At 33.5% G+C, this 15243-nt stretch overlaps 1 protein-coding gene across 6 annotated transcripts in view; it reads right to left on the bottom strand.

Annotated features, from left to right (window-relative positions):
- The window catches only part of KMT2E (lysine methyltransferase 2E (inactive)), a 99061-nt gene that overhangs the window by 19505 nt on the left and 64313 nt on the right, over positions 1–15243 (bottom strand). For all 6 annotated transcript variants that reach the window (XM_053218594.1, XM_053218595.1, XM_027071700.2 and 3 more), the window contains 9 exons: positions 14886–14944; positions 13755–13927; positions 10763–10801; positions 7669–7899; positions 7421–7551; positions 6313–6430; positions 5238–5347; positions 1911–2175; positions 879–977 (listed from right to left, as the gene is read on the bottom strand). In XM_053218594.1, the coding sequence (XP_053074569.1) occupies positions 879–977; positions 1911–2175; positions 5238–5347; positions 6313–6430; positions 7421–7551; positions 7669–7899; positions 10763–10801; positions 13755–13927; positions 14886–14944 (1225 nt within the window). The remainder of the gene's footprint in view (positions 1–878; positions 978–1910; positions 2176–5237; positions 5348–6312; positions 6431–7420; positions 7552–7668; positions 7900–10762; positions 10802–13754; positions 13928–14885; positions 14945–15243) is intronic.

The raw sequence follows: 15243 nt of genomic DNA, 5'->3' as shown, positions 1-15243 counted from the left end.
GGGCTTTGCTTTCACAATTCTGAACATCAACAATAAAACCATGTTGGAGGAATGACTATCCAGGCAATAAAAAAGACAAATTAAGTAGGCCTACAATGACCAAATTCCAAAGATCCTACCCTTCCCTAAGTACATGACACCTGCAATTCCATGGAATTCAGCATGAAAATCACAGACATGAAACAAAATAAAAGGGAGTGGGGAAAACCCATAGTAAGATCATTAGTTGGTGTGTAAAATCATCTTCAAATCTTTGGGCAAACTATATCACAAAACTTTCTTAACTCGCCTAAATATTATATCCACTGCCAAATTACCATGGACTTCTATGAAAATATCTTGTATTATTTATTTGCAAATATATGTATAAAAAGCGGAACAAGGAATATAAATTCTAAACGTATTTTAATGAAAATCTTGTGATACCAGTATGAGATACAGAAATAGTAGCTACCAAACAGTGGGTTTTGTTTTTTTTTTGCATAAGCCATTTATTTGGTGCTATTATAAGCTTTAAAATTCCATTTTTGCTTTACATTAAATTATGAAGTGAAAGGTACATTTAGCTAATGAAAGACATTTTGAACAGTGATTCTGGCATTAAAATTTATTGATAGTTCTCAGCTTCAAAAATGTTCAAAATTTCTTAAATGTCACATTCTAAAATGTCTAATGAACACACAGTAAATATATAAAAGATTAGTGCAAGTTATTTGAATGGTAACAACAAAGCCAAACAGAAATGCTCAGTGGCACATCCTGTTTGCTAACTTGAAACAAACAACAGGCCTCCTAAAGGCAGCGACAATGACTATGGGAAGAGCAGCTGTCATAAGCGCAAGTGACAGCATGAAGCAGCTACTGGCTTCCCAACTTACCATCTTCCTTTTCCTTTCTGCAATCTGCTCCTCTGATTCCATTTCTACTTCATTGCTAATGGGAGTTTTTTCTTCTATATCATCAATAAAATCTGGTTCCTGAAAGATGGAAATGACTGCTTTATAGATACTACTATTCCATCTACAAACTAGGGACACTGCACTATTATAAATGCCTTTCAACCACAACTAACAAATTTCAACGTAGGAAAATTATAAGCCTACTTAAATACATTTCAGAATTTTAAAACTGGTTTTAATTCAACACTTTCAAAATTATGCAAATAATTTTGCTTTTTAAAGTTAGAGTCAGTGTTATCAATAGAGCCCACAAGGTCAAATATGGTAGCACAGCTTCTGTTTATAGTCTTCCCAAAACATGAACATACAAAATTACTTCATGAGACCCAGTGCCTACAAACACCAAGTGCCCAATAAATGTTTGTTCAATTTGAAACTTAAGGGAAATTATTAAATTGATTAAACTACTGTTAAATTAAGGAAGATGGGGTACTGGAGATGAGTAAAACTGTACTTAATTTTCACATTTAAATGGTCCCTCCTAACTTTCATTTGTGTAGAGGGCAGATAACAAACTATTCCCTGGCAAAGCAGACATAGAGGGCAAACTCATTCCTCCAAATTACCGTACACGTTAAGAGAATTTTCTCTGAACAATCTTATCTCTCATCCTTATAGAATTATGCCTCAAATATTTAAAAAAGGAAATTAAGACTTTAGATAAGAATTTTATTAACATAAGGACAATACCATCTGGAAGAAGTTTTTAATTACCCAGTTATAGAAATATCTTGCATTCAATTCTGCAAGGATATGCTGGCTGAGTTATTTACTAACAATGCACAAATTCTAGTAGAACCTGTGTTTTATGTTTCTAAGTACTTCATTAAATAACAGGTTTAACTTAAAAAATTTAAACCATTTTACATAAAGCAAAAAAGAGGTTAAAATATGACAAGTTATTTTCTTTTGTTAACTTCGGCTGACAATCAGAAGAGCATAGTTCAGTACCTGATTATTTGATACTGATAGTCTCAGGGGAGAAAGCTTTCTTTGTTTAGTTTCTGGGCTCTTCATTTTGTTGGTTGTTCCTTCACAATCCAGAGTAATATTCTGATTTTGTGTATCTTTTTCTTTTGAAATATCCTTTTCTTTTTTTCCTTTTTTCCTTCTGGTCTCATAACCGCTATTGATGTTTTCCGTGGATTCAGAACTACGTTTTAGAACAGGGCACTCTGGATTTTCTTTGAGGCATGCGCAGTCCACCTTGTACTTACTGGAAAGATAACCAGTTAAATATTTATTCAGGATGCAAACTTTAAAATCTTCTTATCCACTTTAAGCTGCAACTCTGTAAATTCTATGCTACTACTATTTATGAGCAATCCTTTTCACTAATTTGCATTCCTATGGTAACTATCACAAAAGAGATTTTATTTCCTCACTTAAAAAACATAATCATTTGAAGTTGATTTCTGACCAGAGATTGGGCCTTCAATCAAAAGGATAACCAGTTATGGTTTAGAGAAGCAACTCAAATTAAAACTGAGCCTTTTTAAGTAAAATGATACTGTGGCTTACATTAAGGCAAAAACAGTATTTACTTCAGTGGTCCCAAACCCTAACTAGTTTGTATTTTACTTTAAGGAATGACTTCAATAACCAAGTGTCTTTGAAAAAAGGTAAAGTTACGCTTCTTTTTGCCCCTCCTTACATGTTCTCTCTTTCAAACGGAAGCTTGAAAAATAATTGCACTCTCATCTTCACTGCAGTGATATATATTACTCCCACCATACAGACAAGATTAATGGGCAGAGAGGGGCAGCATTTTGTCCAACGTCACATGCTAGCTAAATGGTTGGGACAGCATTCAGGTACAGGTTTAGGGGAGTCCAAAGCTCACACTTTTCATCTCTTCAATATTTCTTAACTCTGCCCTCCGTATCTCTACCACCAACGTTCAATTTCTCTCTAGGATACAGGCAGCATGCCAAAATCGGAGTTAAACAGTAGAAGCCTCCCACTTTACATGTTTTAATTAGTTTAGTGTTTGTTCACAATAAAAAAGTTTCTAATACTCCTACTTGCTCACTTTCAAGACTAGTATAAGTCAAACTTGCTAAATCTGTGAATCAGGGATAGAACTCAAAAATTTATGATCTACTCCCCCATCTCCCCAAATCAGGTATTGCTAGAAACTAGGTTGAAACTTTCTAGATGTTTTGATTTCAGGATAATAGAACTCCAAATAATGATGGCTAATAGCTCATGTTTACCAAGCACTTATTTTGTGCCAGGAATTGTTTTAAACACTTTACATATCTTTTTTTTTTTTTTTTTTTTTGAGAATGTGTGCACACACAGGAGCTCAAGTGGGGAAAGGGCAGAGGTGGGGGAGAGGGAAAGAGTGAGAGACAGGGAGAGAGAGAATCTTAAGCAGGCTTCACACCCAGTGCAGAGCCAGACCTGGGGCTCAATCTCATGACCCTGAGATCAAGACCTGAGCTGAAATCAAGAGTCAGATGCTCAACCAATTGAGCCACCCAGACATCCCTGAACACTTTACGTATCTTAAACTCACTGAATTTTCAAAACATTCCTGTTTGGTGAGTATTATTATTCTCACATTACTTGTGCTGTAACAAAGCACAAAGGGATAAGAAGGTTATATAGCTAATAATAAGCAACCAAGCTAGGATTTGAAACCAGATTATAAAAAGCTTATATTCTTAACCACTTATGGGATACAGTCTTTCAAAGCAATGGGCAAAGAGCCATTATGCTAAATTTTCCACCTTCTGGGGGGAGAAAGGGCTAACAAGGAAATGCTGAAGTTATAATAAATCTGACTGCCAACAATTAAGTAGAGATGCACAGGGCAGGAAGAGGAATTTCACTGACAGAAAACATAATGGATATTTAAAACTTAGGCATTTAAATAGGTTACCATAGAAAAATTTAAAGATAAAATACAGAATAGGAGGAAATGAACTGAAATGCTTATAACCGAATACACTACAAGATACAAAAGGAACCATCCCCCTTCCCCCAAAAAGCAGTATGAAAAAGACTGCCCAGGAGCAAAATGGAAGATGATTAACCAATTCATCAGAGCGGAAACCCAAATGACAAATTAATATATAAAAAGATCCTTGGGTCAAAAAATAACCAAAGACAATGGTAATTAAAAATATAAAAAGATACCATTTCACATGGATTAGCATCAATTTTTAAAGTCATAACGAGATGGAGCAAGGAAGTAAAGCTGCAAGAATAGAAACTGGTCATTATTCATATCTTGGTTATTGTAAATAATACTGCAATAAACATAGGGGTGCACATATCTTTTAGAATTAGTGTTTTCTAATATAACAGTATATGTCAATTATACTCAAATTAAAAATTAACCCATGTCTGGTGAAAACTAAGGCTGTGCACACTCTACAACCCAGCGAGTACACCCCTAATTCCATACCACAGAGAGAACATGTACCCACAAAGACGTGTTCAAAAAGCCACAGGAGCACTTTTGGTAAATCTAAAGGTCCACCAATAGTGGAATGGATAAATGCCATCAACAGTGAAAATAAATGAACTAGAGCCACACCTAACAACAGAACTAAATCTCAAAGTAGTGAATGAGAGAAGATGAATGCAAAATAATACAGATTATAATTTTGTATATTTGTATTATATTTGTATAATTTTGTATTATAGTATGTATAAATACATAAAATTTAAATGGAAGCTTTTATATCAGAATTAACTTTAACTTTCTTCCCTAGTGTTTCAGAACAGCAGTTCTCAGAACTTCCTTACAGTACTCCAACAAACACTTTTACTGCAAGAAAACTTGGCACAATTTCTGTTGCTTTTGTTTTTTGTTTTTTTTAAGTTTATTTGTTTTGACAGAGAAAGAGGAAGTCCCAAGCAGGCTCAGCACTGTCAGCGCAGAGCCCAACGCGGGGCTCACTCTCAAGAACAGAACTGTGAGATCATGACCTGAGCCCAAATCAAGAGTTGGATGCTTAACTGTTAGAGCCACCCATGTACCCTGAATTTCTTTGTTTTGAGGGGCAAAACGTTCAATTACCCATTCACACTGATCAGCCAAATTAATTATATCACTAACACTGTACCCCCTAAAATACCAGAAAGAGAAAATTCTCACATAAACAAGGTCAGTGTTGTATGGCTGAATTAGGGCTATGATTTTTTAATTGCCTCATGATAAATACAAATGAAAAGCTATGAAAGTAATGCAAATACATAAATTTTTAGGAGGACATTAAGGAACTACTGCAAAACAGATTAACATATACACAGACTTGAACTTACCAATTCCCATAGTCAAAATCAAAGGCAATAGTAATTTCAGTTCCTTTTGGAATAGTCTGTATAGAATAAATGTAAAGATGTATGGTTCCATCTTCAATTTCATGCCTCACCTGTTAGTTAAAAAAATAATTTTATATTTTTATAAATTTTTTCTTTTAGAAGTATCCCATCCTGTAATTTTGAAAAATTTTCAAAGTAATTCCTAAGTACAACATGGAAAATATGCAGTTCAAGACTTGTAACTATAAATCGGTGGTTTTCAACTGGATGGAAGCATAGTGATGCAAATTCTACGGCCCACCATGTAGCATTAAAAAGCAAATACTAAAAAAAGAAGAAAAAACATGACACTTCATCAATTCTACAATGCCTATTTTTTTTTTACCCCTGAGTATCTCTGAAATTGGGAGTTTTGTAAATGATGACACCCTCGATTTGATGAAATACAATAATCAGTAATGGAACAGTTAACACCACACTTTTCTATGACAGACACTGTTCTAGGTACTTCATATGTATTTACTCCATTGAGTCCTCATAACCACTTTTTATAGAACACAGGCCAGGTTACAAAGCTAGTAAGTCAAAAAGAAGACATGAATCTATTAAGTCTGGCTTCAAAACCTAAACTCAACTATAACATAGTTATAAATTAAAAATGTTTATTTTGGCATGTAAAAAAAACCCGGAAATATGCTCCAAATGTATGCTCCAAATTAAAACACAGTTTTATAAAAAATTTTGTAGTAGCACATATAAAATCTACTTTAGCTTTCAGTTTTGTCATCTACCTTGATCCAATCAGATCTTATATTTGACCCATAAGTAGAGCTTCAGAAATAAACAAAAATCTAATATTTCTTCTTACAAAGAACATCACAATTTCTTCAGTGTGCAAAGCAATTTTTAAGACCTCACTGCCCATTACCACCTAATTTTTTGCAATGAAAACACGCTGAGGAATATAAAACGCATCAATGGTTAAAAAGTTTAGGGCTACCAGACTTGTGTTTAATACTCAATTCCATGCATCCCCTGAAACCCTTGCCTCCTGAAAAGATTTTTAGAAGCTTACCTCTGCATTGGGTGTACAAGAACGCCTAATGAACCGAGCCTCATTCCCAAAAGTCCTTGCATCAACACACATTTCTAGCCCGTGAAATTTAGAATAAAATAAAACAAAAGGATATGGTCTACAAAGAAAGAAATGCATTATAAACCATTAACATGTTAAGAAACTTCTAAAAGATTCAAAGTAAATAGTGAAGCCAAGACTTGAACACAGGCAGTCTAATACCAGAACCCATTCGTTAAGGGCTAGTTCATGCTAATGAGATTTTTACCTGCTCCAGTAACCTTACCTAAATTAAAGGTAATTAATTGAAGGTAGAAATTCAAATTTATGAGATAAAAAGGGAGTGACTACTGCCTTTACAGGAGAATTCATAATTGGATACCTTTAAAATCCTAATCGCCTAGTACATTTAAGTTTTGATTTCTAGCACTGTTTCAGATCAAATTTGCTATGTAAAAGATTTGTATATCTTTCAAATCTTAAAAATTCAAGTTATAAACAACAAATACTTTTAATAACCATATAGACTTATCTCCCTAAAGATACAAACATATTTCCTGACCTCCGGGAAGCAAGGGGTCATATCAAATGCCCCCAAAAAATATATAGAAGAGGGCTCCAGTGCCATTCTAGTACCAAGAAAGGAGGAGGTGAAAGTAGCAATAATGTAAGACCAAATCCAACATCTGTTATAAAGAGGAAGGGGTTTTGCCTGTGATCACCCACCAATGGTGTTTTCAGGTTCTAGCAATTATGTTATAAGGAACTAGGTAAGGTCCTGGATGCAAAAGGGCTTCACTCCTTATAATCTTATGTAATCATAGTTTTAAATTAATGTCCACCTATATACTGCTGTTTATCTTTGAAGTAAACTGTTGCAAGAATGTCAGTAAGAGAGATGGGTAAGAGACAGAAATACATCTACTTTTTGTCATATTTTATTATAGTTCAAAAGTTATCATTAGTCACTGTTCAACTGTACCATAGTTTTAAAAGTATTAAAATGATAACTTAGAAAAACAAAAGGCTTATGAACACACAGCATCTTGGTAAACAGCCAAAAAATCAATACTTAACAACAGGTAACTAGTAAAATAAATGAATATACCTCTTAAAGAAATATCCATTTGCTTCAAACTGTTCTCTTAGCATAAACTTCCCTCTGTACTCAATGATAAGTGCATCAGGAGGCAAATCTTTTGCGGATTTCAGAATTTTCTTATTTTTTTGTATATGGCTCTAAAATAAGAGAAATGTTCAGATTAGTTAAACCTAACTGCTTTCAGTCTAACCAGTTAAGACATACATTAGAAAAAGGTCTTTGTTTCATAATTTTTAGGCAAATGATATATTTACCTCTACAGGAGGTTTGAAGAGCAAATTGTTGGTATTCAAATCTGATTTATTTATCTCTTTTTTGTCATTTCCATTGCCTAATCTCAGAGCTATTCTTTGTGCCTCCCTCTGAACACCCTCACTATATTGGTTACTATTTGCCTCTTCGTATCGATCCATCCACGCTTTGATTTTTGTCTCCCATCCAAAATTTGAACCATCAGATGAAGGATCAATCTCTGGAGCTGAACCCTAAAATCATAGCAAACTAAGCATTAATATCTGGACTTGTAAGTATTTACACACACACACACACACACACACACACACACACACACACAGAGTAATCTATATAAAAGAACATAACAAAGTAGCAATAATGTTCGGCTTTCTAAGTTGGTCCTAGGAAAAAACAGACCATAAATGATCAGCATACTACATTTTATACTGCATGCCAGATAAAGAGTTAGAAAACTAAAGAGGCCAAGTTATGTTGAACAGCATAAATTCAAGCTTCACTGACACCACTGTGGCCAAATTAAGGCCACTGACAAAACTGCAAACACCCAAAACTTCGGAGTTACTGTCAACTAATGATTAAAAAAAAGATAGCATATGAAAATGTTTTTATTTTACAGACTACCAGTATCTACTTTATACTCAGTTTTGATAGAATACAATTTTAACATGTTTTATTAAGAAACACACTTTGACATCTTAATTTAGTATAATTCCAAGATCTATAATCAATTGTCCACATGATAAATATGACATGAGAACAAAATGTCTAATAGGATGTGAAATGACCCAAAATGATCCATAGCCTAAATTCAAGGATCATAATGACAGCAAGAACTTATAAACTTAAATGCTTGCTCTTCATCCATACCTCCTATTAAAAACCTGTAAGATAAGAACGCTAAGTGCCAAGTACAAAAAGTTACAGCCTCTCTCAATCTGTTACAGAACAAAAAAGGAACACTTTTCTCGCTGGAATGCAATTTACAGATAGGCACAATGACCACACATTTTAAAAATGTATTAAATGTGGACACCCACAACAATTCTTATTTGCAATCTTAGGATGAAAATCAAGTAATGCAGATAACAAAAACATGTTTCATTAGCATAATTCAGGTTTATAATTCGTTTTAACACATGACATTTCAATTTGTTGTAAATGCTATTCACCAGTTTCTACAACACTGAATACCTTGGTGAGAAAACAGATTATTTCTATATGTATAACCTAACTAAAATTTGAAAATCACATATAGAATTCATAAAGATCCTTATATATCCTGTTAGACATGTATACATGTACAGTAACACTAAAATTTACCATCTGTCCACCTGCCATATAATTAATTTTTATTACAAAAAATACCATTCTTTTCTACAATGAAACAAACTGTAGTAAGTTGTTCAACTACTTGATAGGAGTAGGTTTATTTGTATTAACTGGTATTTTCTGTACTTAAATATTTCACATTATAATGACCATGAGATAATAAATTTTTATACAAATATGAAATACTACATATTAAGGCTTTCCTCAGATTTATTAAAGAAATCCATTTTTAAAAATTTGTCTTTTCTGTCCTCCTCCACCCAAGCCCTCTACTGATCTGGTATATATTTGATAGTTCTTCCATATCTCTTTAACCTATAAATACTATTGAATTACTAACTGAAACTGTTACAATCCTAAAGAGGTATCTTTTAGTTAAGGGAAAGATATATTTAAAGATGCACAAAGCATTTTTAAAATTTTACTTCCTCATCTCTTTACAAAATAAATGAAAATATTTCACTTAAGTAAAAGATGTTCCTTCTTAATTAAACTTACTATTGGAATGACTGGATAAATAAGGAAGAAAGGAAAACTTTAGAGTATCAACAGTTTCCACCAGCTTAATCCAAAACCTTTTTCAGATTGTACTGTGTCAGATAATGTCCCATAAATTCAAGTTTAATATATAGTAAGTATATAATCCCCAACTTTAACATATAAGGAACATTTTATGAAACTTTGGGCTTGCTGTGTGTTGAGTGACACCACATATTTTCTTGAGAAAGAACTACAAACGTATGCAGTAATCATCACTGGACAGCTGTTTAATTATTTGTTTTCCAAGAATGTGAAATAATGAATAATTGTCATGCACAAAAGATACACTGTAACATGCTCCCCACATACTATTTTAATATCTGACAACTTAAGAAACCCATTAGCGTTTAACCACACAGCCTAGAAAGCTGTATAGTAAGTCTATACAGCTGACCTCTGTGATCCAATACCTATCTTTTAGTGGGAGGCAGAGCTGAGGAGCCCTGCCACTCTCAGAAATCAGGGCATCTACAAAATTGAGGATACAGGCTAATTCAAGGTACAAGTGACTACTCTGTATACCTCTATGGTGATTTTATAGTATAACAACTGACTTGACTAAATCACTAGAACCCCAACTATGCAAAAAAAAAAAAAAAGAAAAATTTCAAATTCTAAATGTGATTTTGCATTCATATATCCAGTATACAAAAGTGGTATGGAGACATGGAATGCAATAATCTACTGAAATTCAGATTATCCAAAATTTTGATAATAGGAATTACTTATATACCTCCTTTTACTTAATGATTTAACAGTGTTAATAAACTCCAAGAGAGGCATAGTAATCCAATTAGGATTCTCTGTGGTGTCACTTCTGGTAAAGATAATAAGCAATGAGATGATACGCAATGAAGAGAACATAAAGTAAAGGTTTTGGACAAGCAACCACTTAGTAAGCTCCTGAAAAACTGATAGTTGGAACAAGGACTTAAATTTAATGTATTTAAAAAAAAATTAATGAATTTACATTAACTCTTAAAAAAATTTTTTTTAATGTTTATTTTGAGAGAGAGAGAGAGAGAGAGAGAGAGAGAAAGCAGGGAGGTACGGAGAGAGAGAGAGAGAGAGAGAGAGAGAGAAGGAGGGAGAAAGAATCCCAAGTAGGCTCCATGCTTAGCACAGAGCTCCACACAGGGCTCAATCTCATGACTGTGAGATCATGACCTGAGCCAAAATCAAGAGTCAGATGCTTAACTGAGCCACCCAGGTGCCCCTGTTTACCTTAACTCTTGATGACTTCCGAGATCCTTCACGAAAGGCCTAAAATAACATGAAATTCTGAGTTAGTTTTCTTTTAAACTGGATATAATCAATCAGTTCAGTAAAGCATTTTATTGAAGTCTCATAATAATAAAAAACTTGGCAAATATAGCCAGAACCGGGTGAATGTTTAAGTAAGGAAAGTCACCTACTAGCATACTATTTTACTATTAAAAATAGAATGCAGACTTTGTATATCTAAAACCAAAGTAACAATGTATGTCAACTATAGTCAAATTAACAACAACAATAACAACAAAAACCATAATGCAGGCTATGTAAGAACAAGAGAATATGTATATGATACTGCTAGAAAAAATCTCAAATTTTTTGTGTGCTCAATTATTACAACCATGGGAAAATATCTGATTAAAATTGGAAGGGTATTAACAATATTACAGTAATTTTATTTAAGTCATGAGACAAGTCTGGGGAGTGATGAAGTTATTTACTTTAATTCTCGCAGTCAACTAGTAAGTGATATTTGAGCACAGAGGAGCATTTGAGTAATAAGCACTGTGGCAAATAGAGTTGTATTTATTTAATAAATAATTTAGTGACAGCCCACTACTCTGCCAGGTCCCAAAGTGGTATTTAACATTTAATTCCTATCTTCCTCACCACTTCACCCAAAAAGTCTCCAGGGAGACTAACAAACATAAACCGAGAGTAAGCAACATAGACCCAAATATATGTGTTAAATTTGTGTAGACTATATGTTGGAAGTCAGCAAGATTTACTAACAGCAAAAACAAGGCAGTGAAACGTCACATAAAACATGGGCAAAGAGCCAGGTGGACTTTGGAGAAGTAATGTACCCAGACAGATGAACAACTGAAAGGAATACAATCCTGGTACTAAAGAAACATGAAAGAGACACCTGGCTGGCTCAGTCGGTGGAGCAGTGGAGCATGCAACTCTTGATCTCGGGGTTGTGGGTTTGAGCCCCACACTGGGTATAGAGATTACTTATAAAAAAAAAAAAAAAAAAATATGGAGTGCCTGGGTGGCTCAGTCAGTTAAGCAAGCATCCAACTCCAGCTCGGGTCAAGATCTCATGGTTCGTGGGTTTGAGCCCAACGTCGGGCTCTGTGCTGACAGCTCAGAGCCTGGAATCTGTTTCGGATTCTGTGTCTCCCTCTCTCTCTGCCCCTCCCCTGTTCACGCCTTCTCTCTCAAAAATAAACAAATAAAATAAAAATAAAAATAAAATAAAAACTGTCCTCTATCCAGAACATCTATTGTAAACTCCTTTCAAATTTTTAACAATTAGCCATAACAATAGGCTGAAAAAAAAAAAAAGCAAAACTGTATATATTCTTTTGTTTTATATATATACTACATGTCACCCCTCAAATAATAGTAAAACCTTAACAGTGGGCAAGATCTAAGTGGGAAAACCAGATCTTTTATACCAAGTTCCTTGATTTTTTTTTCTAATTCTTGTCAATTTTTACTAACAACATAAGACAAAAATCTCTTTTTAAATACACAGCAATATTCTGAAACAAGTATGTCACACTCCAAGACCCAGGACTGATTCATTTTAAATAGGGACAAGTAATTCCCCCCAGAAAAAGTGCAAAATCTATGCTTTATTCAAAAAATAGATTTTTTAAGCCAAATGACCTAAAACAAATATGCAAGGATACAATTTCCAAGTAACAATAAACAGGAAAGCCTAATTTGAAAGTATGATATGAAAAAGGTATGTCAATACCTATAATATGTGAATTCCTAAATTATAAAAGGCATTTAATAGACAATCTCTCTCTCTCTTTGTGTAAATTACAATCTGAAATAAGGGACATAACAATGAAAGAAGACAAAATGTTGTTACAAGTGCTATAATAAAAGGTTCAAGTGACATAGTGAGATGCAAAGAAAGATGATCATATTTGATAGGAGAAAAGCAAGTTTCATGGAGGAAGCAGTACTTGAGAGTATAATAAGGGTTTAAAAGACAGAGATGAGAATATCCTAAATGGTGAAGAGAACAGCATAACCAAAGATGACACCTGGTGGGACACTTGGCAGGCTCAGTGGGTAGGGCATATGACTTTTGATCTCAGGGTCATGAGTTCAAACCCCATGTTGGATACAGAGCTTACTTTAAAAAAATAAATAAACAAAAACCACCCAGAAAGTGCAGGTAGAATTTGGTTATAAGAATGGATAATATACAGGAAAAAGTGTAGCAGAACTGGAGAGGGACCTCATCTGTGAAGACTGCTACAGTCAAGCTTAAATGGTGGTGAAATGAGAAACTGCAAAGTACCTGCTGCCTATTAAATAACCAAATAATATCTTGAAGAATTACTCAAGGAAAAAAAAATGCTTTCTTTGGAAAAACCTGATTTTATATCTAGGAATAATTTCACTCTATAATAGCAATATAGTTCTCGTGAAAAGTATTTTTTTTTACCTTATAAGAGAAAAATCTTCAGGACCAATAATAATAAATTTAGTGAAAAAGTGGCTTAGAAATGGTTTTGTGCCATTAAATCCTTGGGATAATTCATCACATAAGACTTAAGTAAAAGAAGTCTACATGATAAGAAATTCATTAAATATGGAGGTTTATTAAAATTACATACGATTCAGAGAAGAACAACTATAAACAATTATTCACAATTATCATATGCTCTTTTACCTTGTTCATAAGCTATTAAAAATTTAGGATTGTTATTTTTTGTCTAAAACAGCAATTTTTTTCTATTTTATTTTAGCTTTTGCCTTTCTATGACTAGTCTCATTAGTGATTTCAAATCAGTATGCCAACATTTATCTATTACACTTCAATCTTTAAAACATATTAAAATTGTAAAATGAGTTTTAAAAAACTTAGATTCTGCAACCTTTTCTAGCTACCATCCATTACTCACCTGCCTTTCCTGTAAAACACAGTTCCCATCACTTCCTGTCTACATAACTAAAAAAAGGAAAAACTTACTTTTTTACACTTTGAAATGTTTTGTTCTTTCTCCCCACTTTTTTTCCTTCTTTTATCATTAACCTTGGAAACTCTTGAAGCAGTTAAAGTAATCGATGTTGGGGTATGCTGAAATGCAGTATATAATTCCACAGGAACCTCATCACCACTCTCAGTTGCACTGGTATCACCATCTTCCAAGGCAAAATAAAAATTACTATACTTGTAACACTATCTTGAACAAAATGAAAAATCAAACAGCATTCTACAAGACAAGCTGCTGTATCTCCCATCATTCTGAAGAATACACTTTTTTCTACTTCCTCAGTTCACTCATAGTAAGATACATTTAAATGCATACTACAAATACCTTTTCTCATACATTAAATTAGAAAGGATACAAAAGTCTGACAACACACTGAGGTAGTGTGACTATGGGAAAAGGGCACTTGCATAAATAACCAGTGGTAATTCAAAATTCCCTATGAAGGGAAATTTAACCATATCTAACAAAATTCTACATATACTTACTCTTTCACCTAATAAACTTTTTCTAGGTGTGTGTCCAAAGATAAAATGAACAAAAATACACACACACAAAAAAAAAGGCCACCAAAAAACAAAACAAAAAAAAAAAAAACTTGTCTGGGAGGGTTTCATTGACAGTACTATTTGTAGTAACAAAAATGAAACGAAACAAAAAACACTGGAAACAACCTAAATGTCCATCAAACAGTTCAGTAAACTATGATTATTCAAAACCAGTTGTACTGGTGTTGTCGTAAGCCAAAATAAAAGTTGTAGCACAGTTATACTGCTAAAATCTATTCCTCAAAATGAAATACTATTCCATATGATTAATGGATCACCATCTCTCTGAAAAGCAAACATATTTTAATACTTCTTTAAAGCTGTTACCTTTGTACAAAAATGAGGATTTAAAATTTTTATTTTCCTCTAATTTCCACATTTTCTAAAATAAGTACATTCTATAATCTGTAAAAAAGACTACTTAAAATCTATACCTGAGATTGTAAGTTGTATGTACAACCAACATTGACTGGTAAGGTGTTTATATCCAACTGAAACATGCAGACCACTCATTTTCTCAATCACACTAATTTTAATTTAGCATAGATCCTCTTCACCCACCTGACATATTTTCCCTTTTCCGGCGCTGTAGTAGCACTGCCCTCTCTTTATCCAAACTCCTGCATTAAAATATTAACATGATTATTCATCAAACTTTCATAAATTTAGATATAAAGCAGATTGATTTTAAATGTGATAAACTTTACAATTTCTCTAACGTCCTTACTGAAAAACAAACAGTATAAAATATGTGTATTTTTTCCCTTGCTTTAGATTTGATCTAGCATAATTAGCAGTAGATGCCAGGTAAGTGACACTGTTGTGCTTTTAAGAAAATAACTTTTTGGGGCGCCTGGGTGGCGCAGTCGGTTAAGCGTCCGACTTCAGCCAGGTCACGATCTCGCGTCCGTGAGTTCGA

The sequence above is a fragment of the Acinonyx jubatus genome, chromosome A2 (genome assembly GCF_027475565.1).
Source record: "Acinonyx jubatus isolate Ajub_Pintada_27869175 chromosome A2, VMU_Ajub_asm_v1.0, whole genome shotgun sequence".
Lineage (NCBI taxonomy): Eukaryota > Metazoa > Chordata > Mammalia > Carnivora > Felidae > Acinonyx > Acinonyx jubatus.
Note: the sequence above shows the minus strand (reverse complement) of the source record. Positions and strands in the feature narration are given on the sequence as shown.